Source organism: Panthera leo, chromosome A2 (assembly GCF_018350215.1).
Source record: "Panthera leo isolate Ple1 chromosome A2, P.leo_Ple1_pat1.1, whole genome shotgun sequence".
In the NCBI taxonomy this organism is placed as follows: Eukaryota; Metazoa; Chordata; class Mammalia; order Carnivora; family Felidae; genus Panthera; species Panthera leo.
The window spans coordinates 52,719,271-52,742,074 of NC_056680.1; the positions used below are offsets into that span (position 1 = coordinate 52,719,271).

General features: G+C 39.2%; 1 protein-coding gene across 3 annotated transcripts in view; it reads right to left on the minus strand.

Moving 5' to 3' along the window:
* The window catches only part of VGLL4 (vestigial like family member 4), a 167,507-nt gene that overhangs the window by 67,566 nt on the left and 77,137 nt on the right, over window positions 1-22,804 (minus strand). The window contains exon 1 of one of the 3 annotated variants that reach the window (XM_042910954.1): window positions 13,861-14,417. The exons of the other annotated variants lie outside the window; for them this stretch is intronic. Coding sequence (XP_042766888.1) covers window positions 13,861-13,942 — 82 coding nt within the window. The 5' untranslated portion in view covers window positions 13,943-14,417. Of the gene's footprint in view, window positions 1-13,860; window positions 14,418-22,804 lie in introns of those variants that run through there. 3 annotated transcript variants of the gene reach the window in all.

The window sequence follows — 22,804 nt, forward strand, 5'->3', positions numbered from 1 at the left end:
ATTATCTCTACCCCCTATAAAAGAAGGGCTCTACAGGGGTGCCTGGGTGGCTCCTTGGGTTGGTTAAGCATCCAACTCTTGATCTTGGCTCAAGTCATGGTCTCACAGCTTGTGCGATCGAGCCCCACATCGGGCTCTGTGCCAACAACACAGAACCTGCTTAAGATTCTCTCTCTCTCTGCCCATCTCCCGCTCATAGGCACACTCTCTCTTTCAAAATAAATAAATAAACTTTAAAAAGAAAAAAAAAGGGGGGCTCTATGATCTCAGATCATCACACATTTACTTAGTGCCTGCCATGGTCACAAACAATGACAAGTGCTACTGGCAGAGAATATACAAAGGACGCCAGACTCCCTTCCCTCAAGTAACTTACACTTTAAATGTAGTGGTTTCCTATCTAGATGGCAGTGAAATTGAATTTAAAAGTTTTTGTTAAACATTCAAAGGTGTCTTGTTATTTTCAAAGTACTCACTCTAGAATGATGTGTACCTACTTATTCCAAAGAAAACTCACTCATTAAAACTGTCACTCCACGTGTGGAACTGGCTTTGAAATTACAGAAAAAAACTAGCTCATCATTTTATAGGCATACTTACACAGAACTGTGCCTGGCCAACAGTAAGTACTCTACAAGTGTCATATATATCCGAAGTGTCTTGTATATATCTGTGTGTGTGTGTGTGTGTGTGTGTGTGTGTGTGTGTGTGTACACACACATATATATAACATATAATACATATGTGTGTACGCATTCACGTACACACATGTATACAGTCACTAACCATCATATAAAATATTCCAAAGAATATACCTCAGACCTTGAAGGCAAGTTCAAAAAAAAAAAAAAAAACAAACAAACAAACCAACCCAACAATGTTCTGAGAATGAGATCACCACAATGTTAGGTTAAATGTGTAATTTTCCAAGGTAATTACTGTGAAGACAAGTTTGAACACCTTACTTATTTAGATGTGTAAGTTATTACATTTGTTTGCTTTTAATGTCACACTTTATTTACATTAAAGATAACAAAATACGGGGCGCCTGGGTGGCGCAGTCGGTTAAGCGTCCGACTTCAGCCAGGTCACGATCTCGCGTTCCGTGAGTTCGAGCCCCGCGTCAGGCTCTGGGCTGATGGCTTGGAGCCTGGAGCCTGTTTCCGATTCTGTGTCTCCCTCTCTCTCTGCCCCTCCCCCGTTCATGCTCTGTCTCTCTCTGTCCCAAAAATAAATAAAAAACATTGAAAAAAAAAAAAAATTAAAAAAAGATAACAAAATACAAGGTGATATAACTGCCAAATGAATATTACAGGCTATAAACCCTACAGAAATTCAAAAGAGGAGGATATAAACATCGTCATACATGAAAGAAGACAAGGCATCTTGTTAGCCATGGAGGATTTGAAAGGTTGCACACAGTACAATCCCTGCCAACAAAAAGTTTCAGATAAAGTTTCACAGAGGGAGGCTCAGCTACACCCTGAATGATATACAGAATTCACATAGCTGGAAAGGAGCAGGAAGAACATTCCAAACTGGGGGGAAATTAAAATTGTCTACAGAGGGAATGGTAGACAAACCAGAAGATAAATCAAACTGTGGAGCTAAGAGAGCTTATTCCCTGAGCTTTATTTTAACAGGCCAGTGGTTGGATGAATCATTACCAAGTAAGAAATAAAGCAAAACTACGCTAAAGGAAAAGTGTTCCCAAAAAAAGAGTCCTCTGTGCCACGTTGGTGTTTGTTCACATCCCTCAATCTAGCTGCTTGCTGGTTTCCATGGCTTGGATTTACCCATTTGGAAAAACAACCCCTCCTTTGACAATACCAAAATCACTACCTCTGTCTGAAATTAGACAAGAAATATACACATATTCCAGCCTCTGAGATGATCAACCCATCAAAAGTTAAGAATATGTCTTTTCACACATAATACCAAACAGCAATGGAAAACAAGTAATGAATTTTAAGTTAAAAATGAAAAACACCTTAATATTGTCCATAAACCTCCAGCAAAGCTAAAATGCAGAAGACGGGCTAACCCAAGTACTGGTGAGGATGTACAGTTCCTGGAACCCTTCTATAACACTAGTAGGAGAGTAAGACAGTATGATCACTTGGAAAACGGATGAGAGTTTCTAATACAAAGTTAAACATACCCAAATGACCCAGAAATTCCACACGTAAGCATTTATCCAAAAGAAAGGAGTGTGTATGTCCACAAAAAGGCCTGCACAAAAACGTCGAGGTTGTACCACAAAGTGAATGAATTTAATACCAGAGTTGTATACCTAATAATGGTTAAGATGACAAATTTTAGTGTATGTTTATTTTACCACAAAAAAAAAAAAATGTTTACAGCAATTTAAAACTAGAAGCAATGCAAAGGTCTACCAACCTTAGAATAGATAAGCAAATTGTGACATACTCACATAATGGACTATAGCACAGCAATACAAAAGGATAAAGTACTGATCCATACAACAACATGGGTAAATCTCAAAAATATTGTGTTGAGCACAAAAAGTTGGAATCAAATGATTCTATTTATATGAAGCTCAAAAGTAGACAAAACTAATCCAGGACTAGGGAAGGTCAAAATAGTGGTTCTCTTTGTTGGGGGAGGTGTATGGCCTGTCCAAGGAAACATGAAGGAACACCCTGGGGTAATGGAAATATTCTATATCTTGATCTGGGTTCTTCCAAAAGGTAATAATTATAGGGGAAAAAAATTCATTATAAGCCATGCCCTTAAGATTTCACCGTAATCAATTATGCGTCAATAAAAACAAAGGAAGAAAAACAAAAATTGAACAGGTGGAACATCCCAGTAGTCTATTATACATGTGAAGTCCAAGGTTTACATTTTATCCAGCCCTTCCCAAATACTCTTATCACAAAATAAAGAGCACACAATAAAAATTCCCCCTGGGGTGTTGGAAGATCTATTCTGTTCAGGGCAAGAACTTTAAAGGTCTGATCGGAAAAGTTTAAGAAGAACATACAATTGATGCCTTGAGCCGTTTAGAAATTCACTGAATTTTTTAAAGTCTAAATATATTTTATTCCTCTTAGGACCCAAAAAAAAATTTGACTTTTTTTTTTTTTTTTTTTTTTTTTTTTTTTTTTTAAGAAAAAGTTGAGGGGCACCTGGGTGGCTCAGTCAGTTAAGCATCCTAACTTCAGCTCAGGTCATGATCTCACGGTGAGTTCAAACCCCGCCCGGCCAGGCTCTGTGCGGACAGCTCAGAGCCTGGACCCTGCTTCAGATTCTGTGTCTCCCTCTCTCTCTGCCCCAACCCCCCGCTCCCGTTCTGTGTCTCTCTCTCTTTCTCTCAAAAATAAATAAATATTAAAAAATTTTTAACGAAAAAGTTGGTAATAGTACAATAAATGTTAGTTCTCAACGTAAAATGGAGTGATGCAGTCTGACTCTCCGACCATAGTTTAAAAGCCAAGTAAAAGATCCAACTTCTAAAATTCTAAAGGAAATTTTCTAAAAGTTTTCTCAATATACGTTTAATTAATTAATTAATTAATGTAATCTCTACACCTCATGTGGGGCTCAAACTCAGAACCCCAAGATTAAGAGTCGCACACCCTTCCAACTGATCTAGCCAGGCACCTCTCCTCAAAATACTTTTAAATCCTTCACAGCATCATGAGGGAAATAAATCATCCACTCAAATCTATATTTTGAAGTTTAACAATAAGAGCAGTCACTTTTTTAAGTATGGCTGTAACTATTCCAAACAGTAAATCAGCTAATAGACGTCAACCTATAATAATGACCTATTCATAATCTATAATTATCTTGTTTATGTACCTGTTCACGGTATCTCCCCTGCCAGAATGGAGCTCCAAAAATCCAGGGATATCACTACTTGTTTTCTTAACAGCTATACCCCCCACACATAAAACAGTGCCTAGCACACAATAGGCATTAAGTATTTTCCCATAAATGATCAGTTATCTACTAGACTATCCACAGTGCAGAAACTAGGAAACAAGAATAAGAGCAGTTATTTACAACCAACCAGCCCATTTGCAATGTTTCTATACAGAAACTGAGCCTCAAAGAGTTTTCTTTCTTCCCCTCTCCTTTTCAACCCTCCTTTCCCAGCTGCCATTCCTTCCTCTAAGAAGGACATTCTAAGAGTTAACCAACTCTCTTGTGTTACCAAATAATGGAGTATCCTTGGGTTAATCACACAATTTCAATGTTTCTCTCTTTAACAAAAAGACACTGGAGGAGATTCATACCTAAGTAGACACCATGGTGCTTGGTGCTAAGAACAAAGGTGAAAGACCAAGTTCTAGCTGCCCTGAGATTATAGTGAGGCAGACAGAGGAGTATTTAACAAAGAGAGATAAATTCTCTGACAAAAGCATGCATGGCATGCCATGAAAACACAAACACAACACAAAACCCAGCTAAAAAGGCAGAGGTGAGGAGGGTCACTTTCTAGAAGACTCCGCACTTGAGAGACTAATAAAATCCAAGACAAAGAGCAGGGGGGATTTCAGAGACAGGCAATGGTTCATCCAAAGGAAATACAGCTAACCCTTGAACAACGTGGGTTGGAAGTGCTCTGGTCCCCTTACGTGTTTTGGTTTTCTTTTCCAGTAAATACAGCACAGTTCTGTACATGTACTTCCTCTTCCTTATGATTTTTTATTAACATTTCCTTTTCTCTAGCTTACTTGATTATAAAAATATAGTATATAACGCACACAACATACAAAATATACATTAATTACTGTTTATGTTATAGTATCAGTAAGGCTTCCAGTCAACAGTAGGCTATTAGTAGTCAAGTTTTGGAGAAGTCAAAAGTTACATGCATGTTTTCAAGTGCATGGGAGGTGGCGGGGGGAGGGTGGATAGGCACCCCTAATCCTCATGTTGCTCGAGGGTCAACTGTAGTTTGATGTATCTGGATTATAGGGTGTGGGTGAAGGAATAATTGAAGATTAAGGCTGGAACAGTACATAAGGGATGGCATTCTGGTAATATAATGAATAAAAGCCTAGACGGGAACAGTACTGCAGGCAAGGGTTAGTTGTAGGGTTATTTTAGGAATAAAAAAGAAAACCAATGGAGCCCTAACTAGAAGAGCTCCTAGAACCTCTTCCACTTCTGATTGTCTTCTTTGTTCCTCGGTGACCATTCTTGCCCAGAGCTTCACTTATTCTCTACCCCAAAGTCGTATCACTCTAGACCTATATACCCAACCTTAAAATATTTAGCTCTTCTTTGAAATTTCAAAGGTCTTTCAAACTCAACGTATCCAAAAGTAAACTCATGACCTCATCCCAGAACCCAGTCCTCTCCCTTGGTTTCCCATCTCTGCAAATGGCAGCACACTCCACTCATGTGGCCAAGCTGGAAACCTAGGAGGCACCCTCAACATCTTCTGTATCTTGTCCCTCATCCCCTGCTCTAATCTCTCACCATGTCCTTCCTGTCAGTCTCCTCTCTAAATAGTCTTAGTTTGTCTACTACTCTCCTTTTCCACGACCACCACCACAGTTTGGGTTTCTACCATCTCTTGCCTAAACCACTGCCAACAGGTTTACATTCTCTATTTCTTTATTCCCTCCTTCCCTTCCAACCTATTCTCAAGTTGTAACCACAGTTTGCTCATTTTGAATGTTTATCAGCCTGCCTCACTCTTTAATACCCTCCTACCAACCCCAGAAGCTCTAGAAAGCCCCTGCTGATGTTACTCACTATATGCTTGCCAGCACCTCACTCCCGATGGGAGAGAACACTCAAAAAAGTGTTTGAGCCAAGGGATATAAGAATTTTAAGATTTTGGAAGGAATCAACACCAAATGGTACTAAAAGGTTCAACAGGTAAGGGCTAAAAAGTGCCCCCTCAAGCTACCATGAAGGATATCATTTAGTGACCTTGTCCAGAACAACTTTGGCGGAGTTGTGGGAACAGAAATCAGACAACAATGGATTGAGGAGAGACTGGGCAGAAGGGAACCAGAAATAGGTTGACCACATTCTTCCAAAAACCTGGATGGCAAAGAAAAGAGTCTAATAATAGCTGCAGCGGGGGGGGGGGGGGGGGGGGGGGGGGCGGCAAAAGATTTAGGGATGAGTTTGGTTTTGTTTTGAAGTTGGGAGAGACCTGTGTGCATAAACACATGATGAAGAGAAAGAACCAGGAGAGGAAGAAGGGGGAAATCAGAAAAGAAACAGATCATAAAGTCCCTGAGGCCAGAAGAGCTGGGACCAGTGAGCCACCACTCAAAGAATTAAAATTCGCCTTTTGCTGATCCTAAGGGAAAGGGAAGAAACATGGAGTTAGATTCAGAAGAGTCTGCAGGTGAAAAAGGACGATGTGGTGGTTCTTCTAGTTTCTTCTTAAAGGATATATAAGGGTTCTTCCAGCTCTATAAGAGGCCTTTTCCCGCTCTGTGTCGTACAAAATACAGAACCAAGTACAGCATGTATATTCTATTTATCGGACACCAAGAGCAATGTTTGATGTCTGCTACTGGTTCTAGAATTCTAGTCCGCCTCTTCCCCTACCAACATCAGCCATCCTTTACTGGTGTAAAGCCTATCAGAGAAAAAGGGCTCCCAATCATGGTCTCCAGAAACTGGTGGTAACTGTTCCCAAATCTGAATTCAGTAGAGCAGTGGTAGAAAATTTTTTATAGGTTTTATCCTGAGAATGACTACTATTTTCCATTTCTTGTGCCCTCTGCTCAGTAGAACGTAGAGAGCCTGGTATAGCTGTTACTGTGTATTCCTTTAAAGAAAGCTACTCAAAGCCCTCTCATGGGTGATTTTATGCATTGGCAAAAAGGTCATAGCTTTTCAGCAGGAAAATAAAACAACAGTTCTCTTTGGGGTCAGCCAATAGTTTATCAGCTGCTCATCAGAAAAAAAAAAAAAAAAAAGGCAACAACAATCGTTTAAAAGGACACACATAGTAAGAATGGGAGAAAATGGGTACCGGAAAGAGCTGTTGACATTAAATTAAAATTTTAAATTAATCCCTTGTCACTTTAATAGTGCTGCCACATAATGGAAGATGTGTGTTTGTTTTCCAAGGGGGAAAAGTGTCCAGAAATTTGCACTCATCACTCCCTTAACTGTTATCAGGGAAGAAGCACAGGCTTACTCTGTCCAGCTGGACTTGGGGTAGTGTAAATAACTTTGCTAAATTGCTTGGCAGAACGTATCTGCAACAAATCATTAAATTCTAGAATTCACTCTATTAAAATCAAATCATTAGCCAAGAACAATTAACAGGCAACTATTTTCATGCAAAACAGATATAAAATAAAAATCAAGAGCAATACATATGGATGATTCTTTTTCATTCATAATTTTAGATGGTGCATAATGCAGACTATTGTTTCAGATCTTTGTTGCCCTCGGACAGCCATCTCTCTACAATGTAGAGTATTGTTTGAATACTGGAACAACCCAAGCTTTTTCTGTGTATCTAAAAGTCCCTGGATTAACATCCAAAAAAATCTGGCACTGCAACAAAGTTGACTTGTAACAAGTCTCAGCCTTTAAGCAAATTGCTTATTAATGCAGAACGAAAGTCGTTGTTCAGATCCTAATTAAGGTATGTTTCTCAAGTGTCCCCCAACTCTGCATTCACCAAAACTGGGCAGAATTTCTCAAACGCACCATTTCCCATTACAGCCTGGATAACAGAAGGCTTTAACAGGTGATGAAGACTGTGAACAAAACACTGGCTGAAAACAAAGTTTGGACCAAACTCTGTTTAAAAGTGACCAGCAGGTGAGCAAGAAGGATGCTGGGGCATCCACACATGTTCCACAGCCAAGATTCTCCACACCTGAAGATAAGCTGGCTTCATATGGAAAAGACAAAGACATCTCCATTGTAAAAAGTCTCATAAGTAAGACACAAAAGAAGACATAGAAAGTAATTCTGATTATACAGGGCTTAAAAAAAAAAAAAACAAAAACAGACAAAACTTTGTGATGACCTCTTGGGGCTGAGAGGAATATGACAGGGAGAGAATACTTGAGGGAGGTGATTGATTATTTCCTGACATGGTAGTGATTACAAGGTTGTTCCTTTTTAAATTACACATATGTTTCATGCATGTTTATGTACATACAACACATTTCATAATAAAAAATGTTGAGAGAGAGAGAGAGAGAGAGAGAGAGGGATAACCCAAGACTTAATACATACCAGCAGAGCACAGGCTTTCCATATACATTTAAGAGAATGGATACTGGGTGGGAAAAGGACAGAACTGTTTTCTGCCATCACTTACTAAATATACCTGTTTATTATGTTTAGAGACTTCTTTGCAAACAAACAAGTAAAATATTAAAGAGTTCAGAAAGATCATTTAAATGGCCACAAATTAAAGATAACTTTAAGAATAGATTTTCTATTTTACTTAAGGGAAATAAACATTCTTTCAACTAGTAGTAATTCACATTGTTAGGATTTAAACATAATCTGTATATAATACCCTGAAATTAAAACAATCTATAGTATTTTTTTTAAAGGGGGGGGGGGTGGGAAGTGCAGAAAAGGCGGCAAGATAACAAAGCAAACTGAAGGAAATAATTCCTTAGAATTTAGCAGAACACAACATTCAGGAAGGCAAAGAGAGAACAAATGGAGAACGTAAAATCGTTTTCAGACTCTACTTTTAAAATTAAGTGTCCGTGGCTGAAGTTTTGGGGGGGAGGGGGGCATAGGGGGTGGCCGATATATGAGTTGATTAAAAAATATAACAGGGAGAGGGACTATTTTGTAGAACAAACTGATATGGCTGAGCAAGACTAGAAAATACTTCCAATGAGCTCAGTATGCACTACAGAGATCCCACTAAACATAAACAGTCATTGAATAAATGCTCAGATAAGGAGATAAAACAAATCTAGCCAGAAACAATCCCTGGTAAGACTGGTTTTATAGATTTGTATACATGCTTAAGTGCTAAGTCTGGATCCAATTTCTTCAGACAAAACCAAGTTTTCTGCAACAGCCTCACAATTGAGCAGAGCAAGGCTGTACTGAGAGGTCTGGAATCTTCTCACATGCTGAGGGGGATTTTTTTGTATCTTATGGCATGTTTAAAAAAAATCTTTACAGCAACAAATCCAAACACGCTAGGAATAGAAGGCCATGCAGACAATAGGGAAGGGAAGGAGGAAGGAAGGAAGAGAAATCTGCCTTCCAAAACAAAGCCATGTGTAGGCTCCAAGAGATAAACAGCCAAGTAAAATAATCCTTCCAGAGGAGAGTAGAGAAACGAGGGCGGAGAGCTAGAAGGAAGGAGGCTATAATCACACCTTCCCTTCACAAACTGTAATTTGAAGAAATACAAACTGGCCAGATCTCTCGAAGGAGATCTCTTGGGCTCACCTGGGCATGTTGTACTAACCAAGCTCCTTTCAGCCTTCCTCTCCTCTGCCTTCTCCTTCGGGTCTCGTCTCCTCCCCTCCCCTTCCCCCTCTCCCTGTCCCTCTTCCTCTCCCACTCTCTCCCTCTCTCTCTCCTCACTCCTGACCCTCTCCTGCAAATAAAATGGTAAAGTAAAACCAATTTCCACAGCAAAATAGTTGCAGATGTTCTACTTCGGAATACACCTCTGGATCAAGAGTTGGTCACTTGATACGCAGGCCTGGGGAACAGAGGGGGGTTCAAATGGCTCTGCTCTGTGGCCTTTTCACCTTGACAGTACCCAGTGCTCTAAGTTTTCCTGATGCCTCTGAACTCATTAGACAAAGGACACTAAACTGCTGCTGGTTAGACAGGCAGAAAACAAAAGAAATCCCTCACCTAACCTCGTATCCCTGGCAGAGTCTCAGGCCACAACTCTTGTGTGCATTTTCCTTTCGATTCCAGAAAATTAATTTAAGTGCAGCCTGTGATGAAATAAGTGATAATTATGTTCTAAGACAACGAACAGCTCAAAATCTGAGGAACTCAGAATCTTAAGCTTTCCGATGATTGCAATATACAATTTATTCTTACTTTCTCCCAATATAAATCGCACTATTAAATTAAAAGGGGAGAATTCTTCTACCAAATTACACACTAATGGCTCTTAACCCATAATTAAAGTATCACTAACAGCAGCTTAAAGCCACGGCCAACCATGAGCACATTTATTAGGACCTATGTTTTCAGCACCACGTAATTATGTAAATATAACCGTCAGCCATCTTGAGAAAAATCAATGGTCTAACCAGTTCCCTGCTCCCTTGGGAAAACACTCTTGGTAAAGTGGCATTACACAGGGCCTCCCGCTCTGCACAGTCAGAAAAAAAGTAAGCAAACCTAAGCACCAGAGCAGAAGAAGCACAAATTCCAACAAGGCTGGTCACCCAGCGTCCTCATGACTCTTTCCTGAACATCACAACAGCCTGGAAACCCAGACCAGCAACTGGCTTCACAGCAATGAGGACTCCAGGACAGGTTTGCTGTGTGTTGTAATCCAAGATGCCACCCCTGTGGCTGGGAGCTGGAAGCACCCCCAGGACCAAGCACAGTCCCTATCATAGAGGGGCTATTAATTAAGAAGACAAGGCGTAAAATAATCTTGGAGGCAGGAATGCTGTAGAAAAATCAGAGACTAATCAAACCCACTGAATCCCCACCACAGCTCATTTCTGCCACGAACTTTCTGAATACACTTGAATGCACAACTTACCTCTCTGGGCTTCAGTTTCCTTGGCCAAAAAAAAAAAAAAAGTCAAATGTCTAAGATCTATCTAAGGCCCTGTACAGCTCTGCAATTATGAGATAATTAGAGAATACAAGATTTTTATAATGAAGTGCTAAATTGTACAGTAGGGACTACACCACCAGTGGAGAGATTTCATGGATTTTTTGAGTCAGCCACTTACTGAGAGCCAAATCGGGCACCATGCCAGGACTCCAGGATGCAGTAGTGCCCAAGACAGACTGTCCTGCCTTCATGAAGCTTTCCAGTCTACTAGTGGATTATTCTCAGGAGTTCACAGGGGGAAAACGAAGGCTGAGGTTGGCCTATGACCTCTTCACGGAGATAGAGGCAAAATTGGGGTTCGAGTGGGTGTAATTTGAACATTCAATAGGGTCATAAGTTAACTATTGAGGGTTGTGGAAACAAACCATAAAGGTTTTGAAGAGACACATTAACACAAGCAGAGTTCTGCTAATTTGCCCATTACCAATGAAGGTAATTGGTTTGCAGAAATCAGATTCTTTCTGTCCTTTGCCAATCTTCTCCTTCTCCTACCAGTGGGCCCCACCCCAAACCTTCTTCCTTTATTTCTTTTTCAATTATGCTTACAGACTACTAAGGTGAAAGCGGCAGTCACCGAGCAGAGTCCACATCTGAGCCACTGGAGTCGCTTTCCATGTGGGATTTCAGAAAGGCCTTGTATGCTACAAGATAATTGGCTAAAAAAGATCTAGTTGTGGGAACACTGCCACAGAGGCTGAAGAAAGACAGTGCAGACACATGGTTTATTTAGCAGAGTAGAGCCAAGTACAATACACAGGAATATGGTATGACTGACCTAGAGAATAAGAACAACCATCAACATCTTGATTTGTAAAACCAAAACTTCAGAAAATTAAATTGTCCCTTATTCTTAAGAGATGTAAAACTTGCCTGTGTCCTAAGTGAAATCAAATGCTGCCTACAACTGTACGTTCCATTTTCCAAATAACTTCCCTGGAATGCTGGTGAGCTGCTATGTTTAATATGAACATTTCCAAAGTACTGGATTTACAATAATAGTAAAGGTTCCTACTTTTCTTACCAAAAAAAAAAAAAAAAAAAAAAAAAAAAAAATCCCATCTGAGATTTATGTTCATCTTCAAAAACACCCTTTGAGTTCAGAGCAGATGTGTGCAGTGTTTATACTAAGAAAACCACTAGGGCATAAACTACCCACTATAAACACCACTCGAATTTTGCTGTGCTTTTCTTCATTTCCTGTGTATTTATTTTGGTGTTAAAATAATGTTAACTTTCGTAGTAAGGAAAATAGCAGCAGATGTTTAAACCAAACAGACTATGGCAAATCATCCTACGTATCTACTCAACTTTCAAAATCAAAGTTTCTTCCTCCCAAATAGACAGGGGGCTGCAAGCAGACTGCTTTCGAGTATCATTACACACTACGGAACAACAAATCAACCTGGACAAGTTTTCCATAAGCTTTTCCTCACTACCCCCAACTGGAGATATAAAAAATTAATGTGGTATCAATTTCCTCGCAATCCCTATACTCCTCTCTTAGCCTGATCATTACGTTCTGTTTTGAAAATATCATATTACTCAACGACAAAGACAAGCCAACAGATATTGCCTTAAAAGTTTTGATTTCCTGTTCACTGAAAAAAAGAAAAGTTTAAAAAACTACAGTATGTTAATTTCACAAGCAACATTTTAAAGGAGTGTCTGCCTTTTAAATGAGTGACTTCAGAAGCAACAGGCTACTCAAAGAAGCAGATTCAAAGAAAGCAATTCACCAAAAATCTCTTTAATGGAACAAGCAGGAGTTTAAAAATATATACCTTAAAAAAAATTCTTAAGTATGAGATCTTTATCCACAGAGTTAAGTAAAAAACAGTATGAATGAGATTTTATTTTCCTTGAAGGGGAAAGGGTTAGTTTTCAATTGATTAGACAACAGGCCTGCAATTTTTACATGAAAAATTCAAGTTTCTTCAATATTTTCTTTTTCAAAAGAAACATTCAGTTCACTATTAAGAGAAAACATGGAAACTACCCGTCCTGAATCAGAAAGGAGATGTCTCCTCCTCGATTTGTATGTGGTTACAACAAAAAACACTCCTTCTGCCAAGCTGAATTCCCCCGGAGATGCCTCTCCGGCCACTCAAACCCTGGCCATTACCACTTTTTCAAATCGCACGTAGATAATGTTCCAACAGATTAAGAAATCACTTTTTCTCTTCTTCCTACTAACAGAGACAGCTTGAAACACTACAAGCCAGTGGGGAAACACCTCATGGATTAGCAGGAGGCAATAAACAATAAGAATTTAGCGTAGGTTCTTTCTTTCTTTCTTTCTTTCAATTTAGCTTTCTGGTTGGTGCATTGTGCAATCACTTCCACAAGGGACTGGAGTGTGGAGGGAACATCCTTCAATGTCAGAACTCTCTCAGCGCTGTACAGGAAATGGGAAGTCAGACAAAGAGCCAGTCTGTGCTTTGTGACATGGGTGCCCTTCCAGTCCCCTAAACTGAACAGAAAAATTCTTCATTGTTTGGGACAATCACTCCTGAAAACAAAAACTCACTGTAACTTTCCGTTCCCCTCTCCATGAAAATCCAAAGCACTGACTGCAATACAGTATAAATACTGTCCACAGTGTAGGTTTAAAATAAGTATCAAAGCAGGGAAAGAAAGAAAGAAAGAAAGAAAGAAAGAAAGAAAGAAAGAAAGAAAGAAAGAAAGAAAAAAAAAAAAACACAACACGTTTAACTTTTACTGGGTCCTGGAAGTTCTTCCTCTAAAGAAAACAGCAACAGAAATAAAAAATAATCATATAATCAAGAGTTAAAAATTTGAAGAGTTAATATGTTGCAAGCAAAAAGCAAACTTTTAACAGTTTATATTTCACCGCCTTCCCTCCCCCACCGTAACCCTGAAGGCTAAGATAGGAAACAACAAACTTTAACCCTGAAGGCTAAGATAGGAAACAACAAACTTTGTATTGAAAATAGTACATAACAGACACTCGCCTTTCAAAGCCCCCTGAAATCCCAAGAAAGAGAACAAAATACACAGAAGGCATTCAGAACCCTAAAGGAGGAGTGGCCTTGACAAAAGCAATGGAAGAGCAATTTCTAGAACAGAACCTCTACCTTCATAGCACAGGATGCCGATATTGTTGTTCATCTTGTCCAAGTACTGGTAGTTCAACAGATCCATCTTCATAAATAGCATTTATTGGGCTAGCACAGAAAACCAGCTCTCTGCTTTCGCCCCAAAAGAGTACGTTTCAAAAATCAGTTACTGTTGAGTAGCTCCTGGCTTTCTCTTAAACTTCACAAAGACGGGAGGCCCAGCCTCAGATGATCAAAACAAAGTATGTAAAAGTTAAAAAAAAAAAAAAGAAAGAAAGAAAAGAAAAAGAAAAACAAAAAAAGAGGGGGGAAAAAAAACACACGCACAAAAAAAAAAATCAAACTCGCACAAAACCCTTCAAGGGTTTATTTGTAGATGGTCTATGTTTTGTATCCTCAATCAAGCACTTAGAAACCGTTTCTGAAGTCTTTACGAGTCTTTCTTCGAAATAAAAAAGGAGTGGAAACGAAAAACACGAAGCACATTTCCTAGGACAAAGCCACGCTCGCTTTCCTCACAGCCCGCTGCAAGTTAACTGCGCTGACATGCTGGCTATGCTTGGTATGACTCGTATGTAAACGAGCTTCCTCTTCCCAGCGGGAGGGAGCACGGAGCATGCTCACTGAATCCCTGGAGCTCTTCAAATGTCAGGGATATTTTCTGCACAAGATCAGTCTCTAAATGTATTAAGTGTTTGAAAGAAAGAGAAAGAGGAGGTGGAGAGCCTGCACAGAGGGGCCGCGCAGAGCTGCTCTTGACGGGAAGCAGGCTTGCCACTGCACAACCGGAGGAGGAGAAAGAAAACCCAGGAAGTTTCTTTTTCAGGAGCTGAGTAAAAAGTAAAAAATCCATCATGGAAGCAAACGTCTGTGGAACTTAACTTTGCTGTACCTTCCTGTTGGGGTTCAGAAACCCACAGTGGTTTTGCTGTGGGATATATTCCACCCATATTTGTAAGGCTCCCTTTTTCTTTCTTTCCAAAATTGTTTTATAATATCCATTTATACTTTAACAGTGTTTCAAATTTTGATGTTAATGTTAACATGTAACTTCTCTCCTAATCCTCATAACAACTCACATGAACAGGGCAGGGATGGTATCACCTTTTTACAGCAGAAGAAACTGAGGCTCAGAGGGATTAAATGACTGGCCCATGACCCCAAAAACAGTTGGTAGAACTACTTTTAGGATTTTTTTTTTCCCCTAATAACTTTTCAAAAAAAAAAAACAAGGAGGGAAAGAGAGAGAAAGAAGAAACAGAGAGAGAGGGACGATTAAGCAAGTAAGACTGATAATACCCAAAACCAAATGCCTACTTGAAATTATGGAGTGTGGGGCAGAATAAAATTATTTTCATTTTGCACACATGAAAGCTGTTCCATCTGTGTATTCGTGGCTAGTAGCATGCTGCTATGCTGTTCCTTACTGGAAGGACCGGAGCCTTAAACTTTGCATATCTCCAATATCTAGCACAAGCAGGTACCCAAAAGCTGTTTACTGAATGAGTAAATCACTGAACGTTCAGAGCCTTTGGCACATGAAGAGCACACCAGCAAATAGGGGGAAAAATAGTTTTGTCTTTGCAGACTGTAGCTAGCTCTTGGCACCACAAATAGAATAATAATTCACCAAAGGAAGTGTTCATATGTTGATATTATTGTATGCTATTTGGAGACTTAGAAAATATCAAGGAATGTGTTATACTGTAGACCAAGACAATTTGCAGACAAATTTTAATATGCTAAAATAAGAGTTGAATAAATAATTTCAAGGGCTGATATGTTAAAAATCCAGCGACAGTTGCATTTTGGATAATAGGCATGCACACAGCAAGTTGTTCTAATCAAGTCTTATCAGGAGATTCATACAATACCCAATACTACTGCCATCACTGGATAGCTGTAGGTGAAGCAGACAACAGAAAAATGAAGCTTTAATTTATAAGGGTATTTATTAACACTAGGTTACATATCTTAGAGTCTGAATAAGCTATGCTGAAAAGATACATATACTATCAATTATAATTAAAATAATGGCATTTGACAGGGAGGGTCAGAAAAAAAGCTCTTAGAGCATCTACTATACACAGATTACTGCATTTCAAACAATCTCAATATCTTTAAGCATCAGATCAAATTCAAATGATAGTTGTAGAGTACAATCACTGTGCTGTTCTTTGACATAAGGTCTCAATCAAAAAACATGATGAGTCATTAGCCTGTCCCCTATGGGAGAAAGCTGGCTGCATATTAGAATTAACGTGGACTTTAAAAAAATCCTAGTGCTGAGGTGGCATCCCAAACTAATCTGAGGAGGTGAGACCCATGGTCTGTATCATTTCTGAAGAGTCCTAGGTGATTCTAATATGCAATCAAGGTTAAAAACCACTGCTTTTATCTGAGGGAAAAAAAAAAATTACCCCCCTTAAGATACTTCATTTTAAACCCTTCTTCTGAGAAGGTTTTCTTTTTAAAAATATAGTGGTTTTAGGAGCTCCTGGGTGGCTCATTCAGTTAAGCATCCGACTCTTGGTTCGGCTCAAGTCATGATCTCATGGTTTGTGAGTTTGAGCCCCACACCATGCTCTAACAGTGCAGAGCCTGCTAGGGATTCTCTCTCCCTCTCTCTCTGCCCCTCCCCCACTCACGCTGTCTCTGTCTCTCTCAAAAATAAACTTAAAATAAAATATAGTGCTTTAACCAGATTTAAACAAAAACAGTTGTAAAGATAGGAGTACTTAGTAACTTCCCGTAAATGACCCTGTGTCACTTACAATGGGATTCTCTCAGCCTGAGTGGGTCCCATAAGTGTACCTTGATTTGTGTTCAGAATGATCTGTGGCAAAATTCCCAGCACCCAGACACATCTTCCCTACTCATGTAGGAAGCCAGTGTGGTGCTACTCACAAGTGGTCCACAGAGGGGTTCAAGAAATGGATGCTACTATCCATAAGAGAGATACAGAAATGGAGAGTGCACATTTCCAAATTTTTATAGCAGTTTGACAGAGTAATTTTATGTCTCTTAAATCTTCATTTTAAAAAATGAGCGCTGGGGCCCCTGGTTGATTCAGTAGATGGAACATGCGACTTTTGATCTTGGGGTTGTAAATTCGAGCCCCACATTGGGTACAGAGATTACTTTAAAAAAATTTTTTAGGGGTGCCTGGGTGGCTCAGTCAGTTAAGCATCCAACTTCGGCTCAGGTCATGATCTTACAGTCCGTGAGTTCGAGCCCCGCATCGGGCTCTGTGCTGACAGCTTGGAGCCTGGAGCCTGCTTCGGATTCTGTGTCTCCCTCTCACTCTGCCCCTCCCCCTTCATGCTCTGTCTCTCTCTGTTTCAAAAATAAACATTTAAAAAAAATTTTTTAATAAAAATTTTTAAATGAGGGTTTATTTTTTCCATATTTCTAGCTATTGAGTTTCGTTGTATTTTACAAAGTATCAATAAAGCCTGGCAGGAAAAAAAACAAAAAACGAAAACCCTAGTTTTCCACCCAGACGGTGTGGTGTGAGAAGCCCTGTGCAGATGGCTGGCTACTTACAACAGCCGGACTGCAGCGCAGTGAACTCCCTCCACAGCGACGGCCTTCAGCCCAGCTCCGCACATCTTTCACCTCGTGCTTGAAGCACACTGAATCGCCTACTTTAAAACCACACTGTTTCACTTCTCAGTGCATATGTTCTCTCTTTGTCCAAGACTTTTCTGGCCTGTCTACCCAGCAAACACACCCATTCTTCCCTCAAGACTTGGCATACGCCCCTCTCATCCAGTGGGAACCCCCTTCCTTCCATGTCCTCACTCCCTGCCCCTATCATCTTACCAGGTATATACTTCTATCCTAACCACGTCTAGACTTCAAGAGCAAGAACTATGGCTTCTTCACTTCTTCAAGGTCTAGCATAAACCTGCCACATGGTAGGCCATCAATGAATACTTGTTGAATAAAATCAGTAAGGTTACACAGTAGGATTCACAGGTAGATTCCCCATCCAACCGCCCACCCCAGCACACACTGTATTACCTAACAAGGTTTCCCAAACTGGATTCTGTTGATATCTTTTGGTGCCACAAGTTCTCACATTTGAGGAACACTCATCGAGATTCTGAATGCACTTCAGGTTGCAATCCAAATACTGGAAAATGTCAATGCTTCTCAAGTTCATTTGCAGGCTAATAATATATTCATAATTGAAGTACCAACAGAATTGTTTTTAAGGAAACTGGAAAGATGGTTGTAAATTTTATCCACAAAAAAAACAGGTAAGAAGGTCTACCTTTTTTTTTAAACACTAAAGAAATTTGATCTATTATTTAAAATATAAAGCAAAGAACATTTTGGGGGTGGTCCTGGTACAGAATAAGTAGCACTATACAGATAATGCAATAAAGTTTTTGCTGAAAAACTTTAAAAACAGTAAGAATAGGGGCGCCTGGGTGGCTCAGTTGGTTGAGCGACTGACTCCGGCTCAGGTCATAATCTCACAGTTTTTGAGTTCGAGCCCTGCATCGGGCTCTGTGCTGACAGCTCAGAGCCTGGAGCCTGCTTCAGATTCTGTGTCTTCCCTCTCTCTACCCCTCCCCTGCTCACGCTCTGTGTCTCTCTCTCAATAATAAATAAACATTAAAAAAAAATTTTTAATACAAAAAACCAGTAAGAATATGTTCAGACTATCTAATTTGGAAGAGGGAAACAATTTCTAAGCCTGAAACAAAAACACCTTAAATCAAAGAAAGAGATTACAGAGGAAAATATTGAAGAATTTGAATATACAAAGTTTATTAGGTTTTTGTACATTTGAAAACCATAAAATGAAGTAAAACAACAAAACAGAAGAATACATTTGTAACGTATATCATGGTAGATGAAGGATCGATGTTTTTGATAAATAAAAAACATGTAAAAAAAATTTTTTTAATGTTTTTATTTATGTTTGAAGGAGAGAGAAACAGAGCATGAGCAGGGGAGGAGCAGAGAAAGAGGGAGACACAGAATCGGAAGCAGGATTCAGGCTCTGAGCTGTCAGCACAGAGCCCGATGCAGGGCTTGAACTCACGAACTGTGAGATCATGACCTGAGCCAAAGTCGGACGCTTAACCAACTGAGCGACCCAGGCACTCCAAAAAGAACACTTAAAACAAGTTAACAAAAGAATCTAAATATTTTTTAAATGAGCAAAGAACAAAAGAAAGAAATGAATAACCAATACATTTTTGAAAACTATTCAACCTTATTCATAAAGAAATACATTTTTAAAAATCAAGTGATTTTGTATCTGCCTAATTCAACAAAAAAGACTTTTGCATCTTATTTCATGCTGGTGAGATGCCAGTAGAATTTGTGTTTACTGCTATTGAAATATAAACAGAAAATGCCTTTCTACAAAGCAGTCTGACATCATATCAAGCTACGGATACTAACGACAGAATATTATGCGGCTATAATTCCTTCGAAAATAGAATGACACGAGGGGCGCCTGGGTGGCTCAGTCAGTTGAGCAGTTGACTTCAGCTCAGGTCATGATCTCACAGTTCGTGAGTTCGAGCCCCGCGTCGGGCTCTGTGCTGACAGCTCAGAGCCTGGAGCCTGTTTCAGATTCTGTGTCTCCCTCTCTCTGACCCTCCCCTGTTCATGCTCTGTCTCTCCCTGTCTCAAAAATAAATAAAACGTTAAAAAAATTAGAAAAAAAAATAGAATGACACGAGGAAGTGCTATACTATGTACTGTATAACAGTACTACATAGGTTAACTGAATACAATCAAAATAGGATATAAAAGCAGTGTGTATTCTGGACACCAATTTTGCTTCTATATTAATGAATATATACACATACATAGAGAAAAAGTGTATGTCTTAAAGAGACAGTAAAGAGTATCAAAATAACAGTGCCTGTCTTTGAGTGACGGGCATTTTTGATATTTTTCTGTATTTCTAATTTACCTACAAAGAGTATATTTCCATACAGAATCAAGGTGAGGGTGCAGGTTCCCCACTTATTACAAAGCAGGTGCATAATGAGAAAACATGCCCTGGTAAGGCCTAAGTGGTGAATCATATGTTTGTTTGTTTTTTTTAACACCACAATACACCCTTTTAATTTAGATTTAACAACTAAAGATGCCAAACATGAGACCTTTGTAAGATTCAAAGACGTTTAAGATGTTTATTCAAAGATGTCCTAAAGAAACTAAAAAGAAACTCCCTGTACGGGAGTGCCTGGGTGGCTCGGTCAGGTGGACATCTGACTTCAGCTCAGGTCATGATCTCACACTCCGTGAGTTCGACCCCCACGTCAGGCTCTGTGCTGACAGCTCGGAGCCTGGAGTCTGCTTCGGATTCTGTGTCTCCCTCTGTCTGTGCCCTTCCCCTGCTCGTAGTCTCTCTCTCTCTTTCTCAAAAATAAATAAACATTAAAAAATTTAAAAAAAAAGAGAGAAATTCCCTGTACTTTAAACTTTCAGAACACATAGACATGTATGCATTTGCTTTCTGTCTTCTGTTGTTTACCTGTTATTTCATGTATTAGTATCAATTCCCCAAACAGACCCTAAGCTTCTGGAGAGAAAAAATGGAGCTTCAGTTTTTGGTATAAAGCTCCCCACAGCATACACTAAGCGCTCCCTAAGTATTCACCGTGGCAGCATCTCAACATCTTTGTGGGAAAATGATGGCCAAATGGTGACAGCAGCCCAGGCTGGTTACTAGGTTAAATCACTGGATTTGCTAGAGAGTGGATTACCAATTGAGAATAGAATCACCAAAACTGTGAGCTGCTTAATAAAAGCGGGGAGATCAAATTCACTCTCCAGACACTTTTTTTAAAAACAAAATGCTCTCGTTAGAACATGTAGAGAGAAGGGAACTTTTTTTCATTTGGATTTTTTTAAGTTTTTATATTTAAATTCCAGTTAGTTAACATACAGAGTAGTATTAGTTCCAGGTGTATAATATGTGATTCAACACTTTCATACAATACCCAGTGCTCATCACAACAAGTGCCCTCCTTAGTCCCCCATCACCTATCTAACCCATCCCCCACCCAACTCCCCTCTAATACCATCAGTTTGTTCTCTGTATAGTTAAGAGTCTGTTTCGGGGTGCCGGGATGGCTCAGTCGGTTAAGCAGCCAACTTTGGCTCAGGTCATGATCTCGCAGTCTGTGAGTTCGAGCCCCACGTCGGGCTCTGTGCTGACAGCTCAGAGCCTGGAGCCTGTTTCAGATTCTGTGCCTCCCTCTCTCTGACCCTCCCCTGTTCGTGCTCTGTCTCTCTCTGTCTCAAAAATAAATAAACGTTAAAAAAAATTAAAAAAAAAAAAAAGTCTTGGTTTGCCTCTCTCGCTCTTTTTTTCCCTATAATCATTTGTTTTCTTTCTTAAACTTCACATATGAGCACAATCATATGATAGTTATCTTTTTCTGACTGACTTACTTCACTTAGCATAATATTCTCTAGCTCCATCCACGTTGTTGCAAATGGCAAGTTTACATCCTCTTTTATTCCACTGTGCACATACACCCCGTCATCTTTATCCATTCATCCATCGACGGACACTTAATCCGCTTCCATAATCTGGCTATTGTAGACAATGCTGTTATAAGCATCAGGGGACATGTATGGAGAAGGGAATATTTTAATGTTAAGTCTAACAATAATCTCTTCAAAGACACTGGGAAATATAAATAACCCTACTCCGTTATTTGGCTCCTCCAGAGGATTTAACTGCTCTCTTCTTCCCAGGATTCTAAGTTAGATACTTAGCTAGTGTTTTTATTTTAAAGTATTCTCTTCACTGAGCATTTATTCTCTTCAAATCACTGTATCCTGATATATAACAATCACAACAGACCTAACCAAAAGAAGAAAGGAAGCTTGACTATACCTTGACTTAATGTATCAGTTGAACAAGAAGTTGGCTGTCTAAAAATATTTCAAAGCATCTCTAGAATCCACTGCCATTTATGGGTACATTCCTCAAAATAATACGACAGCAGCAAGAGTAAAGATGATGCTGATGCTTGCACAACACTTCCTTAGTCAAGGCACTTTCCCTTTTTTATCTAATTATAGTAATTACTAAGACAAAGGTCTTAATGAACCTAGTCTTAAAATGTCTTAAACTCCAAAGTCTTAAATGAACCTAGACTGCGTGTCAAGAAAGAAGACTTAAGAAACCAAACTTCCTTTTCTGTTAACTATTATTTAGAATGCAAAGTTCTGTGGCTCATTGAAGGCCTAGCTACAATCCCAACTTCTCTAAGAACCCCATTAGCTCAGATTAATCTGCATCATTCCACCTTATTTTAGATATACTGCGCTTAATTCTAAAACAAGGGAGACTATGAGATAATTTATGTATCTCTCCCCAACCAGTTTATAAAGGCTGCTTTGCACACAGTAGGTCTTCAAAAACATAGCTGTTGAGCTGAAGGAGATACCAAAACAAAACAATTTTCAAAGGCCTCAAGTATCCATGAGGTGAACCTACATATCTATTAGGCTTCCTAGATCACTGAATTTCCTTTCAAAGAAAGACTTCCTAAGTATACAGTAAAATATTGTTTATTTCTCTAACTTGGAGCTGCTCACAGTGAAATGATGAAAAATAAACAGTATTTTGTCAAATTTTTCACGAAAGCAAAAACCATTAAGCTATATGTCTTGACTTTTATTGTTAATAAAATAGTGCCATTTCTAAGTTAAAACACTCTCAACTTTAAGATTTTATTTTTAAAGTAATCTCTATACACAACATGAGGCTCAAATTCACGACCCCAAGATCATTGCACGCTCCATTGACTGAGAGAGCCAGTCAGGCTCCCCAAAACACTCTCACCTTCAATTAAGTATTAGTAGATTATTTGCTGTAATACAGTAGTACTTTAACACAAATATATGTACAGTACTCTAAAAATAACTTTAAAATGGTTCTTCAAAACAAAGATTTAAACTTTCAATA